We start from the raw sequence: 18,672 nt of genomic DNA on the forward strand, positions 1-18,672 counted from the left end.
GGGGCAGGCAGAGGGAGCGGCAGGTACAAAGGTCCTGAGGTAGGAGGGGGCCTAAGCTGCCGGACAAGATGCAAGGAGGGCCGTGTGGAGAGACGGAGTGAGAGAGGGAAGTGGGCACGAGGGCCTCGCGGACCGTGTAAGGGTTTGGCTTTTTCTCAAGGTGACATGGGAGCCACGACAAGGATTGGGTTGAAGAGGTATATGGTCTGACTTGCATTTTATCAGGATCCCTCGGGCTCTTGCGTGGAGAATACGCCAAACGAGGGCAGGGAAGTTCAGAGGCTCCAACAGAACCCAGGTGAGAGATAATGCAGGTTCATACCAGAGAGAGATGGAGAGAACAGCCGTCAGTCGGGGCAGCTGCACCTCTAAGAAGCATCAGGAGTTTGAGGTGAAGGTCTGCACAGCTGCAGCTGTCAAAGAGTCCAGGGTCAGAGGGGAAGTGGAAAGAGCCCGCCTTAAAGCCAGAGATAAGAGCAAGCACCTAATCTGGGGGCCTCGGTTTCCCCCCTCCTTAAAATGGAGGCCGTGCTAGGACTCCCATAGCTTAAGGGACTTGCGAGTGATAGGTGTGCTGGAGGTGCTCGGTAAATGCTCCTTGCCTTTCCTCCTTACTCTCCCCTTGCAGCTTGCTGAGGAAGGCTCAGCACAACAGAGAGGAGTCCGCAGGTCAGGAGGCCAAGGCAAGCGAAAGCTCAGGTGTGGGGAGTAAGGCAGGCACCCCTTGAGCCCATGCAAGCAAAGGGCGTGTTGGCGTCTCTATCTCTCTGACTTCGTGATGCCTTCACCAGGCACTTCCCATAGGGCCCCGGGGGGCTGCAGGCTGGGCACGCCCTACCTGTTGCTCCTGAGGACAGTCATTTCCTGGGCAGCCAGGGAAGGGGCCCCAGGCCAGTCCTCTTCTCTGGCGTGGGTAATACTGAGCTCCTTTCATTCTGGTCCCGGAAGTCGGCCCCGATGGTGCCAGGCTGGCTTTTGACGCCAGAGTCCCCCAGGCCCAGGCAGGGACTCCCTTCCTACCCCTATCCCCCCCGACCCCCGTATCCAAGCCCAGACCTCTGTAGCATCCTTTGTTGAACTCCAGACACTGGGGTGTCAGCCCTGCCCTGGGTGCCTGCTGCAGGCTGGTCACTTGTAAATGGGCTGCTTGTCCCTGCAGCCTGGATTGGGTAGAGCTGAGAACAGATGGGCGTCTCACTCCCTCTCCTGGGGCTGCTGCAGCTGAGATCTGGCCTGTAGACAGCTGTCCAGCACCCATTCAGTGGCCCTGACTCTGTCATCCCCAATTATCCTCAGGCTGCCCACTCCCTTGTCCTTAGTAGACCCTGGGCCTGAGCTCTGTGCAGCCAGCATCTACACGAATGTGACTGTGGGCCAAGGGTATGATTGATGGATGTAAGTAGGGTTTCCGCCCAGACAACCAGTGGGGAGGTGCCCATCCTGTGTGTTTTCAGAGTTTAGTGTGTGATTGGGTACATGGGACTCTGCAGAGCAAGGGCTAATAGGCAGCATGGCCAAAGGATGAAGTAGCAGAATAACCTGACATCACCAGGAAGGGTTCCTGGAGGAGGCAAATACTGAACCAGAGAAGGATTGAATCATCCATAGCAAGATATTAAATTAGATGGTTTCTGTTGTCTTAGAGACTCAAACAAGGTTCAAGGCCGAGCATGAAACGTGCCCTGTATCATCACATTAAAAACAGGAACTAGATAGCCCCAGGCCCCCTCCATCCCTCCCCCAAATCCTATATTAGGAAGGTCTTGAGAATGCAGGGGAGAACACCCCTGAGTGGAGCTGTGCTAGGATGGGTGCTGAGGCTTTTACCTTCCTCCTGGGGAGATGCCCTCCATGCACCCCCCGTCCCCGCCCGCCAACATCAACACAAGACAATCCTCCTGGTGCTTGCCTGAGCCTGGAACACTGGGGACGGTATGACCTGGGTTCCCTCAAGCTGGGAGGACTGAGGCTGTGCCTGACTCTGCAGGACCAGAGTTGATCTTGACCATAGTTGGTCAAGGAGATGTCATGGCCATGCTTCCAGAGTGTACACTGCAACAGGGAGACAGACTGGAGCTGTCTTGGAAGACACCTACCCCAGAGGATAACCCGCCAGGGTGCCAGTCATTGGCACTCTGCAGGAAGGACCCTCGCAGGGCGCAGAGGCCACCAGGAGGCCCATAGGCAAAAGAGTCACCTCTAAAGGTGGGTGGTGCTCCCGTCACAACTTGCCCTTGTCCGCTTGGCCTCTCTCCTGGCCACTCGGGGAAGCCGGGAGCTAGTTCGTGAATAGGAAGGAGGCGAGACCTGGAGCGCATCACACACCCCTGCCCACTACTGGATCCTGAGCCTGGGTGAGCGAGGGGAGGTTCTGTGGATTGGACACGAGGTCAGAGATCCAGGAAAGCTTGGATTCAGCTGTGGAAAGAGGCAAGGACGGGATTGCTTTCAGAGTTGCCTTTGCCAGTTACTAGCTGTGTGGCCGCTAGGTCGCTGAAACCCGTCAGCTGCCTCGCTTTGGTTCCGCCATCCCAGGTTTCTCGTGAGGACTGGGGGAGAGCTGGTGTGCAGACAACCCCGCGTGGTACCAGGTACATGGGACATGCTCAGAACTGACAGGCCTCGGTAGCAGACATCCTAACGGCAGCAGTAATAATAACAGAAGCCATACCCAAAAGTGTCCCCCCCCACCATCCTGCCGAACAAAGCTGTTTGGGTCCAACAGAGTAGATTTAAAGGCAAGAAGTGGGAGAAAAAGAAATCTGTTTGCTGTTGATATCCCACTGAGTTCAGCCTGTTTAACAAACCTGCTACACAGCTATCATTTCGTGGGATCTAGAATGAGAAGAGAGGCGTGCTGAGTGCCAGAGGCAGCCTGGGTCAGCTCTGCCTGCTGTCCGGGTCTACTGGGAGGGCTGCTGGGAAGAGGGGGCACAGAGTAGAGGTGGAGATACTCCGTAGGAGATGAGATCGGTCTGAACGTGCGGGTGTGTGGTCACATCCTTCTTGCTCACACCCCTGCCCTCGGGACAGTTGGGCTCAGTAAATGTCGGGGGACGCCAGCAATATGCCCAGCCCGGCAATGAGAGGAGGAGGAGGAGGAGGCAGGCTCTGCCTCAGCATGGACTCGGGAAGGGCAGCCTGGCACAGGGCCCCAGATGCCCAGCAGGGAGTGTGTCCCAAGAGCAAATAGCACACATTACAGGTTAAGCCCCTGAGATCTGGGGCCATCATCCTAGTATGACCCACCTCTCCAGGCGGTGCGACCACAGTTGGTTCTGAAGTGGCCTGAATAGATAACTGACCCTGAAAGCATCTTCTCTGAGCCATGTGACCCCTCTTTGCCCAGGGCATGGCAGGTCTGGATTCTAGTCTGTCCCTGCCCTAACACTCGTTGCCTCGGTTCCACTATCGTCAAGGGGGTTGGCCGACCCCAGAGCTTCTGTGAGAGTTTAGTACAGTGGGGATGAGGCAGTCTTCAGGGACCTGGGCGCTAGGAGACAGCCGGCAGGCATTCTATATTCACCGGCTTCCTGGCTTTGGGCCCTGGGGATCACAGCAAAGGGCAAAAGCAGGGTCAGGTGCAGGACAAACCCAAGCCAGTTCTGGGCGAGACCCCAGAGGCAACATGGTGGTCCTTGCTGCTGGCGTGCAGGGGGTCAGTGGTCCCACACTGCCCAACAGGGGTGGAGGTGGCAGCCTGGAAGCCAAGTGTCCCTGCTTGGCTAATCTAAAAATAAACAGAAAGGCAACAAAAATCTATGTTTCAATTACTGCACACAAGCTGTTCAAACAGCCAGCTCTGCACTGGAGATGTGAACCTGTCAACAGAGGCTGCCTCGTTTGCATGCTTGGATGGTGATAGAACACACAACCTCACAACAGGCTGCCCTCTGGTCGGGGTGGGTTTGTTTTGTTTTGTTTTTAATTAAATTAAATTAAAACCACGGACATAGAATAAAGATGGTTGAAAATCGGAAGCAAGTACGTCAAGATAGGGGAGCAGCTCCCAAAACGAGGGCCCAAGAGGCTCTGAGGTCTGGAGACAAGCCTGGCCCTCGGTAGAGAGGTCAGCAGGAGCGCAGCCAAGACAACGGCTCGGCGGTCAGAACCAGGGGACACAAACCTCTCCCGAGAGGCCCCCCGACACTCCTCCCCTCCCCTGCTGATCCCTGGAGGCACCCCTAGGGAGCAGCACCGGCCTTTGGGTGCCCCTCTCTGTCGAGGAGAGGTGTGTTCGAGCCCGCGGCTGGGGTGAGCGGAGCAGGCCGGATGCTGGCCGGCAGGGCTGGCGTTCCCATCCTGGGCCGCGGCTGCATTTATTTCCTCCCCCACGTGCCCGCCCTCCCGCTGTCGTAGCTCCAGTGCAGTCTGCTCTCAGGAATGAATGGGGTCCCCGAGAAGCTGAGCTGTCCTGACCGACCCTGCCTGGGCTGCAGGGCCATCCCGACCGACCCTGCCTGCGGCAGCCTCGGCAGGCCACCCCCTCCCCTGAGCCCCGGCGTGTTCCGTGTGTTCGTGCCGCCCTGTTTTCCGACGGCGCGCCCCCTACCACTGTGAGCAACCCCGCTTTCCCTGCCGGCAGGAGAGGGGCCCCATCCGCACCAGCCTTCGGGATTCTGCACAGAGCCAGGCATGAGAGGGACAGAGGCAGTCAGTATATCGGATGTGGTTCGAGGAGGAACCGGCAGATGCTGCATATTAACCCGAGAGCCTGGCTAGGGGGGTTGCTCGGGAGGGAAGAGGAGGCACAGTGTCCTGACTCCTAGAAGCGGGGACGGTGGGCTACTTGGTGGTTTCCCAGGAAGGTATTCCAGACAAGCAGAAGGCCCCCGGGCCCCACCGGAGGCGGAGACGAGGAAGCGATGTGCTGGCCGAGAAGGTTCCACAGGTCCCACCTGCCAATGAGGCGGTCGGTTCCGCACGCGCTCTGGACAGGGATGTGGATGTCCCCGGCCCTCGGAGCCATCCCGAAACTGTCAGACGCTACTTACTCGGGGAAATAAAAGCATGGTGGAGTCTCTCCCAAGGAAGATAATATCCTGTCACGGGCAGTGGGATCTGCTGGCCATGTGACGGCCGTTCCCTAATGTTTCCAAATAGACTTTTGAATAGACTCTTGTCTAGAAGAAAGCAAATTGCAAGAGCATTTTTGGCAGCCAAATAGAGAGCGTGCATCAGTCTCTCTTCCCTGCAACTCTTGTTGCTGGGTCTGGCTCCAGGCACCGAGTGGGATTTATTCATCGGCTCGGGTCACTGGTGAACACCATTTGCTGTGAGGAGAGATCTCGTCAAATTAGTCAATTCTGCAAGATTTGGAATAATCAGGCGTGCCTGAGAGGCGGCCTGCGAGACAGCAGAAGGCCTGCTTGGAGAAGGGAGGTGATGGCAAAGTCTAGCTCCCAGGGCTGCAGTCGTGTGTTTGCAGGGCTGTGGGAAAGCGGGCTCCAGATTTCAGGGATTCTGCTCTCCGCGGAGCCCCCAAGAATAGGGAGTCAGAGGAACAAAGATGGCTTCTGGTAATGATAATCGTGGCTCATCCCCCCGTAAGTGATCAAACTGGGCCCGCCATAGCAGCCCCATCGATCCCGATGTTTACGAGCCCCTAATTTATACACGCCTCCCTTCTTCCCCCCATTTATGCGGATATTATGTTGCCAACTGTCAGTTCCAATATCTTTTTTATTTTTCATTATCACCATTATAATGATTTACACCAGTAGCAATAGCACAAATGCCTAGTCAATTAGTCCCATGAGAAAAGTCTCTGAATCATGTGCGTCTCTTCGAAAAAAAAAATCGCTACATCAAAACCCACAGCCAGATTTCTCAAAGCAAAGGTGCACACAGGAAGGGAGGGAAATGAGAGGCTTGTTCTTTTAATATTGTTCATCTAAAACGGGCGCTGGATACCACCTTCCCGAGGCAGAGAGATTGCTTTTTGCGTGAGCAATTGTGCCCAGAAAAGGAATCGGTGGCATTTTTCCTGAAACCTATCATCAGAAAAGCATTTTGAAACATTTGTCTTTTTAGGTCATGTATTAAGCCCTGTAATTATGGATTATGGCTTTCCCCCAAAATACCTCTGCCCCCCAGCGCCTTCCGAGGACCATGGCGCAGTGGTGAGCCTTGCCAGGTGTCAGAAGGCCTGGGCCCTAGGGCCAACTCCGGTCCTGCTAAGAGGTGGATCTTGGGCTGGCACTCTGGGGCTGTAACCTGTAGCTGAGTCCCCCACTGAGGATCCTATAAAAAAGGCAGATTCCTCCTCAGTAGTGCTGAGACAGTGCCTGTGACTCTGTACTCCCACAAGTACCTGGAGGGATGCTGCAGACCCCAGTCAACGCTGCGGGTTAGTGGGCACAAACCACTACCCCTGCCCTGGTCTCTTCTTCTGCCTCACTCATGAAATGCGAGCGTCAAGTGTATCCCAGCCTGCACAGCCGGGCTGTGGTGAGAAGCACATGATGTGGTGGCTTGCCAAGAACCCAGCAGAGGGAAAGAGTGGGGAGCCTATAAGGCCATACAGTTTTTGCTGTGACCGCTGCTGGACCTTTCATGCCGGGACCCCTCCCTACCCTCCCCTGAGGCCAGTCCACCCACTGGTCTGGGGTCTGTTGGGTTGTGTCTCCCCCAAAGCTCCGGATGGGCCAAGACCTGGGAAATAAAGCAGGTGCCCAGTCTTCCCAGGCTGCCTGGTAGAGGCTGCCTGTGGCTCCAGACCTTGGAGCTTAGCAGGTCTTGGCGGAACCTGCCAGCAACTAAAACAGAGGGCTGGAATGAGCCACTTTGGTCTGGCACTTGGGCTGGATACTCTCCACACTTGCCCTGCTGAGAGAGTGACTGATGGTAGGGGGAGGGGGGGGAGGGGACGGGCAGGCTCACACGAGGACCCTCATGGCTGGGCGAGGTAAGGTAGAAGCAAAAGGTCCTTCCAGAGCAAAGAGGAAGTGTGACTGTCTCCATCCACTGGGGCTTTGGTATTTGAAGAGAAAAAAACTAACTATAAAATCATACCTCGGGTCACGCATCCTACAGAGGACCAGGCAGAGGCTGCTGTTAGCCTGTGAATGTTCCAGAGCTCCCTTAGTTCCTGAGCAGATCCAAAGGATCCGAAGCAGACCTCGGGCCCCAGGCCGGCACCTCAGCGTACACCCAGTAGCCACACGGTTCATATCCCCCTCGAGGTTCTCGACACCTACACGCCCCAAGCAAAATCTCTCCCTCAGGGCCCGCGCCAGAACCAGGGTGAGCCGGGTGAGGTCAGTGTGAGGAGGCCTCGCTTCGGGGACTGAGCAAGTGTGGTGTGGAGCCTGACGCAGTCCTTCTTGTATTCTTCACGCCCAGGCACCTGTATCGCCTCACCTAGTCTCCACCCCACAGCGTGTTCTGAGCTGGAAGGAACTTGCCACTTGGATCCAGGGGCCAAGCCTATGCCCAGAGAGCCCCAGGGAGGATACCGCAGGAGTCCCGCCTTTAGGGAGCACAGCCTTGCAGGAGCAGCAGCCCCGTGGGAGGAAGAGCATGCCAGGCCTTCACTGGGTCCTAGGCCTGCGTCTGAGCTCCAGGAAGAGAGGGCTGGGCGGACACTGCTTCCTGCAGCCTCAGCCAGAAGCAAGTCTTCTGAGTTAGTGGGGTTTCGCCTGGGCTGGGGGTCAGTGGGAGCTGAAGCAACCCCAGGAAGCAGGGAGGCCTGTCCGAGGGGCACCCCAGCTCCCGCCAGCATCCACGCCAAGTCACAGCCCGGCCGGCTTCTCCAGCGCCTGGAGCCTGCCTTTGTGTTGCATTTGCCAATGGTCTTTCGGCTGCTATTTATTATTTTGCTTCAGAAGAAAGGCTAAAAGATGCAGAGAGGGAAAAGAAAATAAGAAAGATGGGCACGGCCTGTTCCAACCGACTTGGCAGCACGTCTCCTCCAAATGAGGCAATCATACATTTTCCAATCGGGCTGGACAGGCCGTGGCTCATTCCTCAGCTCTCTGTCTGGAGGCAGTGCGGGCTCCCCTACCTTCTGTGGATTAATCACGCCTTCAGGGCCCTCACAGCCGGCGGCCGCGCCTGCATATCCCTTCGTGACATGAGCAAGAGGGGGCATTAGCCACCTGGGCTCCTGGCTACAGCCTGTGCACACGGGCCCGGCAATGTGTGTGGCGACGACCAGCGTCCCGAGCACATCACAGGTGTCTCTGGGTACCGAGCATCGCCGTCCTGATGTGTGCTGTGGTGTGCACAGTGGTCCCGTGCCCCAGACTGGCTGGAAAACACTGGGGACTATGGCGCACGCACCTCTGGATTAGTTACTCATGAATTATTCACGGGGAGGAGAACCTCTAGGGCAGGGTTGCTGATCTGGGACCCAATAAGTGTCCGGGAGACTGACAGAGACACAGCGGAGGCACTGGGACTGAGCCTGGGGGTCCTCAGGCTATCTCGGGCTACACCCAGGCTATTCTCAGGCCCTGGATGGTCCAGGCCTTCTGTAAACCTGGGCCCGAGTCTGTCACAGCACCCTGAGGTGCTGGGAAAAGGCAATCTGATGAGGCAGGCCCTGAGGTTCCTGATACAAGCTCCCCCATGTCTCAGATATCCAGCTGAGGATGACCTTTGTCCCACCCAAGTCTGTTCTACCCCAGGGGCTTTGGAAGGCAGAGCACCCTACAGGGTCCCACGCACCCAGCACAGGGTTCTCAGGGAGTCCGTGGCTGTGTGTTTCAGACACCAGACCCCACACAGCTTCATGGTTGGCAGTCTCCTTCGTCCTCATCCTGGAAAACTGGTTCCTGTTGGCCTACCTTTTTCCACCCTGTAGCTTTCAGGCCCCATCATTGCCCAGTGACAGGGCTCTTTGGCCCGTGCAGAGGACTCACGGGAGTCATGCTGGATTCTCACGGTCCAGGGGCAGTAGGGCTGCCCCATCCTACTTTCTACATAAACAACCTGAGGCAACCCTGAGTTTTCGGAACGAGTGAGGGGTAGTACTGAGGTTCACACTCAGCTCTCTTGACCCCCGACTTGGCTCTCTTTCCACTCCTGGGGACCCAGGTCTGAGTCCTGGAGTGGTCACCGAGAGGTCTGGGCTTACAGAGCAGACAGGACAGTCTCAGAACTCAGACGCCAGCAGCCAGGGGGTTGTGGCCTCACCAAGCAGGGCAGGGAGTGTGGGCCCCTTTGCAGAGAGGCTCTGAATCCCAGCAACTCAGTGACCAGACTGAATGATGGCCAGAGAGGTAGCCCAATACTGGGGCCTGGTCGGGTTTCAGGATCCTACTCGATCAGGAGCACAAGAGAGTCTAGCTCTGTGGGGTTCCCAGAGCCTGAACTGGGCCTTAATCCAGGCATAGGGTGAGCCCCAATTTCTGGCAGGGAAGGATGCCTAGGGTAGGCTCCTTAGCCCCAAACTATTTCTTATAGGATTCCAAAGTCCCGACGAAAAAGACGTTCATTGCACATTACCCTTTCTATCATTCTAGAGGTGATCTTAAGCGTGTTTTAGAAAATGTAAAAACAAAATAAACACCACCTAAAACTTTGGATCAAATTCTTAAAACAGTTTCTTCTAAGCAGAAGATGGCTCCTTTTCAGAGGGCGTGCAAAACCGGAAAAAAGGAAGCTGTGGCTCGGAGTAGAAGCCGGGCATGGTTCAGATCTGGGCATCAGCAGCACAGAAGGCCATGTGATGGGGAGCTCAGGGATCTAGAGACGGGTAGTGAGAGGATGGTTCGGGACAGGAGCTAGAAGTACACCCAACACTCAGGGAAACGGCTCTGCTCAGGCTCCCCTCCGTGCCTCGGTGGAGGGCCCTGTGCCAGGCTCCTCCAGCTCGCCGGCAGCCTGCCGGGAGAAGGTGCTCACCTCGACAAGGGAGCACATCTGTGTGTCTTGTCTGTAATTGCTTGACCTGTCTTTTCTGAGGTGCCCTGTCCACAGGGGGCCCCCACCCGCCCCGACGGGCACGTCCTGCTGCCGTCCCCCCCCCACCACCACCCCGGGCACAGGTGTGGACACACAGGACCTGTTTGACACGCTGGCTCTGTGCCCAGCAGGAAATACTAAAGTTGCCCCCGCTGGAGCTGGCGCGCTGCCGACTCACGGTGCAGCCCATGTCTTGCATTCCGTCCGAAAGGGGAAATTAAATTGAGGAATGAAGTCTAACCCACATCTGGCAGGCAAGGCGTTGACCTTTGTCTTGAATACGCTTCATGAGGCTCAAACCAGACCGTGGGGCCTCCAGCTGCCTGAGTCCCCCCTAACCCCACTCTAGTATGGTACAGAACCTGGAAGAGACGCGCAGTGGGCGGGGCAATGGGGGGTGCAGGCTGCTGGGACCGTGGGGGTCGTGAAGCTCATTGCTCTACAGCAGGCAGTCCCAGAGGCAGCGAGCCGACGGGCTCTGGGGCATCGGAGGCATCCTTGGCGCCAAGGAGGCCCCATTGACCTGCTCCCAAGCGTGTTCTGTGGGCACATCTCAAGTCTGTCCTGCTTCTCTCCGTCCACACCAGCTGGAAGGAGATGATTTCCTTGACAGCATGTGAAGTTGGGTTGTTTTGTGGGAATGTAAGTGCTGACTTAGGGTATCAGTCGGGCTGGGCGAGGCTTCAGTAACCAGTAACCTCGCAATCTCAGCGCCTTCACACGATGAAGATTTATGTCCCAGTCGTGCCAAGTCCAGCGCTGGTGGGGCAAGCCTCTTGCACCTCCAAGGTTTCCCTGGCAGGTGAAGGGGGCCGAGGTTAGTAGAAAGTGCTCTTAAAGGGCCAGGTCTCGGAATGTCTCCATCTCCTCCCCACTGATTCTAGCTGCCTGAATTCCGATGTGTGATTCCCAACCTGACTGCAAGGGAGGCAGTGGGGAGGTCTTCCTGGTTGGAGAGAGGTCACGGTGTGGTGAATCTCATGGCATTGTCTCCGCCATACTTAGGATCCAACCCAGGGAAACTGCCCTGAGGCACTGATCATTAGGAAGAGCCTTGCAGGTGAATCCTGGGAAACAGGAGCCTAAGCGGTGGTGTCCAGCTGACCCTGAACGTGCAGAGATTCCATTCTCCATCGGAGCCGTCCTTGGAGGCTGCAGGTGTGACCTACCAGGAAGATAGGGCATTTCCTGACCGTGGTACCTGCGTGGAATTTCCAGTGCCTGAGCTTCTCCCTTCACACAAATGTGCTTGTCTCTTCTGCAAACACTCCCCAATTAAGAAGAAATAGTTGGTTATTCATTCAGCAAATGTGTACTGAACACCCTTCACCTGTGTTATGTGCTAAGGTTACAAAGACAGTAAGCAGGGACTGTTCTCAAGGTAGCAAATATACCCCAATCATTAATGCTGGGATAGTGGTGGGGGCCAGGGGCCCTCTTGCCTGATCTGGAAGAAGTGGGTCAGTGCAGCCTCCTAGAAGAGTTAGTGCCTGAGCTGAGTCATAACAGACATGCAGGTCTTGGCCGTGGAAAGAGTGGGATTCCATTCCTGGCAAAGGAGCTACATGGGCTTGAACCCCAAGCTGAGAGACGGCATAATGCCTTCAGAAACTAGTAAGGTGTTGGGAATGGCCAGGCATTGCCTCTGGGGTGGGAAGAGTGAATGAGTGTTGATGCTAGAATCCTCTGGTGTCTCCTGGACCACACTGAGAAGCCTGGACCTTATCCTGAAGGATAAGATTTAAAGCAGGAGAGTAAAGTATGATGATCAGACTTGTGCTTTAAAAAAAAAAAAAAAATCACAAGGTTAGGGGCACCTACATGGTGCAGTTGGTTAAGCATCTGACTCTTGGTTTCAGCTCAAGTTATGATCTCAGGGTCATGAGATCGAGCCTTGCATCAGGCTCCACGCTCAGCACGGAGTCAGCTTAAGACTCTCTCTCCGTCTCCCTCTGCCTCTCCTCCCACCCCCTCTGGTGCACGCTCTTTCTCTCTTTCTCAAATAAATCAATCTTTACAAAATAAAAAAGTCACAAGGGCAGTTGGGTAGCGAATGGGTAAAAAGAGCAAGACTAGAGCAGAGAGACGTGGAAATAATGTATGTGGGACACAACACGTCGGGGCGGTGGATATGCAGAGGGAGAAGACTTGAGAAGCAGCTGGGGCGACAGAGTTGAATATGTGGATGGAGGTGAGGACATGGGCTTGCAGAGCTGGCAGGACCTCCTGTCTGCAAGATGGAATCCCCAAGATTGAGGGGGCAAAAGAACAATGAGTTAATTCTGGGACATCCAGTGTTGGGGCACCTGGCAGGGGGGCAGCCAGTATTTCAGACGGTGGGGCAGTGGGTGTGCTGTGCAGGAGGGACAGGGAGCCCGCCATGTAGCCTTGAGCGCCATTAGGGAAAGCGGTGACGGCTGGTGAGACTGTCTGAGGAGAGTGCGTAGGGCGGGGAAGGAAGAGGAGGAAATCATGGAACTCCAAGGATGAGCCGAGGAAGAGTTGCTTGCCAAGGAGAACCCAACGAGGAGCGAGCGTGAGAAACCACCGAGAAGAGGTTTCGAGAAAGAGAGGGAGAGAGCCACCTGCCCAAGGTGAGAGAAGACAAGGCGAGAGTGACCCATGAGTGACCTCGGTGAGACAGACTCCCAAGGAGTGGCCAGAGTGGAAGCCCCGTCAGAGCAGGCTGCGGCCTGGGCGGGACGGAGAACGGTTTCGAGAGCTCATTGAAGCAACTCTCTCCAGAGAAGTCTGTGAGGGGGTGGTCGAAAGGGGATTCTTTTTTATCTTTTATTATGTGATATTGAGTAGATGGAAAAATGATGTCGTGGCGTTGTGTAAGCTCTGAAGCATAATGATAAAATAAACAAGAAGCACCCCGTCCGCTTTAAGAGGTCACGGTCAGCTCTGCTTGGGCCTGCTCCTTGTGCCTGGCAGGGGGAGCTGTGCCGAGGGAGGGGCCAGTGGCCACGAGGGCCCTGCAACCACACAAGGAGGACATAGGGAACAGGTCACAAGGGGTAGGTCCAGGCGCTGGCTCTGTGGTCTAGAAGCTGACAACTAGACCTGGTGCGCAAAGACCAGAGTGACAGAAATGTTTAAAAGAGGTAGCCTATCCACCCACTAGCCAGTAATTCCAGAGCCCCCCGACCCGGGTTCCCGCCGTGACGGAGCTGACTTTGCAGGATAGGAAAATGAGCCAGAAGCGACCCCGGACCTCCAGACGCTCGCTCCCCAGACAGGAAGTGATTGCAGAATAAAAAGAGTTAAAACCGAGCTGGAGCAGTGGCCCGAGGTGAGGACGTGATGTGCAGGACAGTTGCCACCCCAACCTCATGACCGCTCTACCATTGACCAGACTCTATCATTCTCTCTCCCCTCGGCATCAGGCTTGCTGTGGCCCCTCTGGCTGAGTTGGCCCCTCCTGTATCTTTACATCCTTCATGACCAAGGTGACATTGGACCCAGGCTGGACAAGAAGCCGGGCAAGTCACCGTAATGCAGAGCAAAGCCCAGTCCTTGTGATACAGGAGGCCATCGGTGTCCTGGTGTGTCTGGGTCTCCATGACAACACGGAGGGCCTCCCGTTCAGACACTCAGGAAGGTCTCATGGGAGATGTCTGGTTCGCAGGGAGCATGGGGGTCTCGAGCCAGCGACTACATCATAGGGTTGTAAAGCACTTCTAACGCCCCGGGGCTTAACACCTTTTCAGACTGCAGTCCCGCATGGGCGACAGCCTGAAGGTCAGAGATCCTGGCCCCCTTCTCCCTTCCTATGTCTCTGATGTCAGGAAAGTTGCTTATGCTCAACCTGCAACCTGGTCCTTAAGCTGGGATGAGCCATGCCTGGCCAGCTCATGGGCGACTCGAAGGATACAGTGAGGTTTAAGGAAAGGGTGTTGTCCGCTAGGAAAGAAATTTACAGCTGCGGCTGCTCTCCCCGTCATAGGGTTGGGGGATCCCCAGGATCTTGCTTCCACGGTGAGGACGGTGGGATAGAATCCCAACCACAGTTAAAACAGGCACACGCATCTTTCAGGGCAGTGTGGCCCTGCGGACAGAAAGCATCGCTCTTCAGCTGAGACTGGGTTCGAATCTTGTCTACTACACTTTGGTCACGTGATCCCAGACACATTTATCCCCCCAACCCCACCCCCGTGACACTAAGCTAATGGCCCATGCATTGCGGGCTTGCCGTGAACATGAGATCAGCTATCGTTTGAAAGCCCTTCTTTGCACACAGAGAAGGTGCTTCTTAGATGCCGACGGGCGTGGCTGCCCACCTGGCATCCTAGCAGGGCTGCCATTGGTCTAAATCGCCCTCCTCTCCGCTCTGTGCCAGCAGGTCCGGCCTCTGTTTCCCTGTGAGCAGCAGCCACGGCCCAGCAAGATGTCCCGGCATCACAGCCGCTTCGAAAGAGATTACCGGGTGGGCTGGGACCGCCGCGAGTGGAGCGCCAACGGGACACATGGGACCACCAGCATCTGCAATGCCACGGCCGGGGCCGGGGGCGGTACAGCCAGCAGCCTCAGTGCCCGGCCCGGCCTCCTGCCGCTGCCTGTGGTGCCCTCCCGGCTGCCCACACCTGCCACAGCCCCGGCTCCCTGCACGACGGGCAGCGGCGAGGCCATCACCAGCCTCGTGGCCAGCTCTGCCTCCGCCGTCACCACCAAGGTAAGCCTGGTGGCCTCCCTGAGCAGGAGCTGGGCACGGGGGCCCTCTAACCCCGAAGGCCGGGGCCGGCTCCATGGGCTCACAGCCTGGGCCCTGGCCGCCGTGTCCTGCGGCCACCGTGTTCCCCAGGGTCTTGGCGTCCCGGGAGCTGGGCCGACCAACCGTTGTTTGTTCACATGGTTTCACGTGCTATAAAGTGTCTGTCTGTGACTAACCTGTAAGACAAGCAGGTCTGAAGCCACTCACTGTCCTTTGCCACATTAGTTCAGTGCGTGTAGGGATGGTGACCTCCAAGTTGGCCATAAAGATTCCTTAAATTGGCGACTTGAGGCCACGCGAGTCCTCCTGCAGTGCCAAGTGACTTGGGTTTGCAAGAAGGTAGTGACCAGCAGTAAGGCATAAATGGTCCTAAATCTGCCACTTATTGACGACTCCGCTGAGAAGTCTCCCAGACATTGCGTCTTCCCGGTCTCAGATAACCGCGTGAATCGGTGCGGTTGTCCCCCCGCCTGACGGCGGGGGACGCTGAGACACGCCAAGTCTGTGAGAGCTGGTCTGAGGTTGCGCCTTCCCTGGGGACCCAGGCCTCGAGCCCCAGCAGTCCGCTTTGGGGCATTTGCTCCCTTCCAAAGGCAGCTCCCGTCTTGGGGGCTGAGCTCCCAACAGAGAGACTGAAATGGAAATGACACCAAGGCTCTTGCCTGGCTTCAGGCCAAGCTGGTCCCCCTTGCGCCGCTCGGAGCCCCTCAGGCAGCCGGAGCCCCTTGGGGACGGGCCCATGCTAGGGGGCAGGAAGCCCCATTTATGACCGTCCTGTTTCCTTGGCCGGGCAGGAGCTCTGCAGGCCACCCTTGCCTCCGCCAGCCGTTCCGGGCGGCCTCCGGGAGCCCCTCCGAGCCGGCGTGTGTGCAGGCGTCTGTGTGCGGCCAGTGCTGGCTTCCCTGCTCTCGGAAAAGTTGCAGGAAAAGCAAAAGGCGGGGGAGGCCCGGCGTGGCCATTGTGCGGTGGCCGTGGTGTGGGAAAGCCGCGCTCCAGGTGTGCTGCGCCTTTGTCTCCGTGATTTTCAAAACCCCCTTTCAGCCCTGCTTCCCATTAATAACGGAGCGCTGCCGGCCCAGAGCCCAGCGGAGGCCGAGACAATGGAGCTAGCGGAGGCCAGCGTGGAGCACGCGGACATCTTGCTGCAGTGCCTTATTGATTTTATTTTCCTGTTATGAAAACACCTCCCCACAGAGGTGGGGAGGGAAGGAATGTCGGACTGGGGCGGTGGGGACAGAGGGTTATTTGGGCACAACACCCACAGACTGGCCGAATGCATTCCTCCCCTGGACGCCAGCCCTCAGGACTGGCCTGATGCGGTGACCTCTGCCTGGCCGAGCCAGCCGGCCTCCCCACCAGCCACATCTGGCAGCCGCTCAGGAAGGCCAGCTGTTGGCCATCTGGACAATGGCAGCTTCTGGAACTGACCGCTGGGGGCTCCAGGTCGGCAGACAGAGAAGCTGGAGCGGGGAGCCCACTTGATGATTTTGGCCCTCTCTGGAGGGAGACCTTTTAAGGGATGCTGTGGGTCTGCATGCGGGACAGGGGTTGGACCCTCCAGGCCGGGGTGCTGGAAGGTGTTTGGCGATGAGGCCCCTCCCACAGGGCTCCCCTGCCCACACAGCCCTTGCTTTGCTCCCATGCAGCTTGATAGTCAGCAACCCTCACTGGCAGGGCCCCAAACCACAGCACATGGGGGGCCAGGAGCCCAGCCTTTGATAGAAAACAGCATCTGGGGAGGACTGCCCTGGGGGGCTGGGAGGGGAGAGGGGGCGAGAGTTCATGCCTGTGGGACAACCAGCTCCTTGGCACATGTCCTCTCTGGAGCCATCTCCAGCCCAGCTCCAGACCTGCAGGAGCTGGTCCAACCAAACAAAGGTGCCTGCTTCTACCCTGGGTTTTTCGAGGTGCTCAGGAGAACGGGATGTGCAGGGGAGAGAGGGCAACAGCCAGCCGCAGCTTCTGTCCAGGACACTGCCATTGAACTTGGGCCATGGTGCCTCTCTGCCCTCTGGCCAAGCAGCAGCCCCCGCCAGACGCCTGTCGCCCAGCCTATTTGTCTAACCCCATGCCCGCACCACATCATTGACAGGCACACCCAAACCAATGTATCTGTGGTTGCCCTGGTCAACAGGCTGCGTCTTTACCGAGTAGCCAAGGCCTAGCTCTGGCCCTCGGGGAACACACAGGTCAGGATATGACAGGTCTTAGCCTGGCCGGTGTGACCAAATGACCCGAGAATGTTTCTCCCGTTGAGGTTATGGGCAGAGGCAGCTTAGAGTTTTGGATGAAGACAGACTGTGGCACCAGCCGGGGTTTGACTTCTACCCTATGTCTTGCTCACTAAGCAGCCCTGGACAAGTAACATGACCTCTCTGGGCCTTGCTTCTGTGAAACAGGGATGGGTAGTGGCACCTGTCTACCAGAGTTGTTGTGAACCTTGTGTGAGTTCAAACATATATACGGCACTCAGAATAGAGCTGGGCCTGGCACGTGGCTGTCGTCACCCCCACCACTATTGTCACTGTCCCCCAGGAGAAGCCTAGGACACCTTCTCTCCCCTGTAGGGAAGAGGGATCATTTCTAACCTCACCAAGAGAAAAAGGTGAGTCTTCCTATAAGAAACAGGAGCTGGGCCCCAGGCAGGAGGAGAAAGCAAATTGTGTTTCTGAGTGGTTAGAGCTCACGTTGATCTGTGACATGGAGGCCTGACATGACCACGGTGACATCGTGGCAGCAAGAAGAGCTAGAGGGGGGGCACCCACACCCCCCAACTGACCTCTAGTCAGCGTCGCCTAGTGAGCTTGATGATGGAGTGAAGGGGTTTTAAAGCCTTTTCAGCCACGGGACCCCTTCCTCCAAGGAAAGTGCAGTGTGTACACACGGCTGAGACCCCACTCTGGTGGACGGGGGCTGAGGAAGGGGGCTTCATGGGAGCCAGGAGCAGAGCCCCGTGTTCCTGCTACCCTGGAGTGTGGCAACCGGGGCTAGAGCATACTGGCCTGGCTTCGTCGGTGAAGGGTCAGGTGCCACATAGGGGCCAGTCTCACCCAAGGACTCAGGCAAAGGTCCCCACTATGACTCTCAGGCACAAGTGTTAGTGCTGTCAGGCCTGAGTGACCCCCTGGGCTGGGCATGGAGCAGGGTGTCACATCTCTCTGAGGGCTGGGGGTGACTGCTGACATCTTATACCATCCTACCCATGCAGAGATGGCCTGCCCCTCTCCTGCCCCGAGGCCCATGGGCCTGGTCCCCCACTCACTCTCAGTACTGGGGCAGCTTCCTCCACACTGTGGAGGAAGTCCCAGGTTTCCCGGGGTAGGGAAGGCTGTCTAGGCTCCCTGCCAGGGGCTGGTGAGTGAGGTGATGACAATTTTTTCTGTCACTGCTGCCTTAGGCCTGAGTTGATTTTTATGTTTCTTCATTTTCCTGTGGCCTGAGGATTTCTTACTGGTCTTTGATGAAAGGCCAGTTGGACAAGCACAGATTCTGGGGCCACTGAGGCGGGGGAGGCTGTGACCAGATGCAACACACACTCACACGCACACACACGCACACTCAACAGACAAGTCCCCCGAGCCTAAGAGAGACACAGAGACCATGCCCTCCGGCCTCTCTGTTTTGCCGGTCGGGAGAGTGAGGCCAGAGGAAAGAGGGCTTGTGGAGGGCCAGCGGTGAGTGAGGAGCGGACCGCCGGGGCTGGCTCCTCTGCTCCCCGCAGGCCGCCTGGCTCAGTGCGTTCTCCATGGTAACCGTTAGTGCAGCCCCGTGACGATAACTTTTCCAGCCCTTCAACCACCTACCTGACAGCAGACACGAGTCTGCAAGAAAATGGGCGGGTGTCCCTCTTGGGTGAGGTGGGGAAGTGCAGCCCCAAAGGTTCCGCCGACTCTACAGGGCAGAGCCGGTGAGCGCTCCGGGCTGTCGCCTCAGTCGGAACCGGGTTTGAATCCCACCTCTGCCTCCTCACAGCTGACTATGTCTCTGAGTCTCACTGTCTCTAAAGTGGGAATAAGAATAGTATCTTCCTCGTGAGGAGGTTGTGAGGA

At 57.0% G+C, this 18,672-nt stretch overlaps 1 protein-coding gene across 3 annotated transcripts in view; it reads left to right on the top strand.

Moving 5' to 3' along the window:
• Window positions 1-18,672, top strand: part of KLHL29 (kelch like family member 29) — a 295,790-nt gene that overhangs the window by 146,898 nt on the left and 130,220 nt on the right. For 2 of the 3 annotated variants that reach the window (XM_082744325.1, XM_082744324.1), the window contains one exon: window positions 14,255-14,584. In XM_082744325.1, coding sequence (XP_082600451.1) covers window positions 14,300-14,584 — 285 coding nt within the window. In that variant the 5' untranslated portion in view covers window positions 14,255-14,299. Of the gene's footprint in view, window positions 1-14,251; window positions 14,585-18,672 lie in introns of all 3 variants that reach the window. The other variant, XM_082744323.1, reaches the window with a different exon arrangement.

The sequence above is a fragment of the Mustela nivalis genome (genome assembly GCF_964662115.1).
Source record: "Mustela nivalis genome assembly, chromosome: 8".
Taxonomy (NCBI): domain Eukaryota; kingdom Metazoa; phylum Chordata; class Mammalia; order Carnivora; family Mustelidae; genus Mustela; species Mustela nivalis.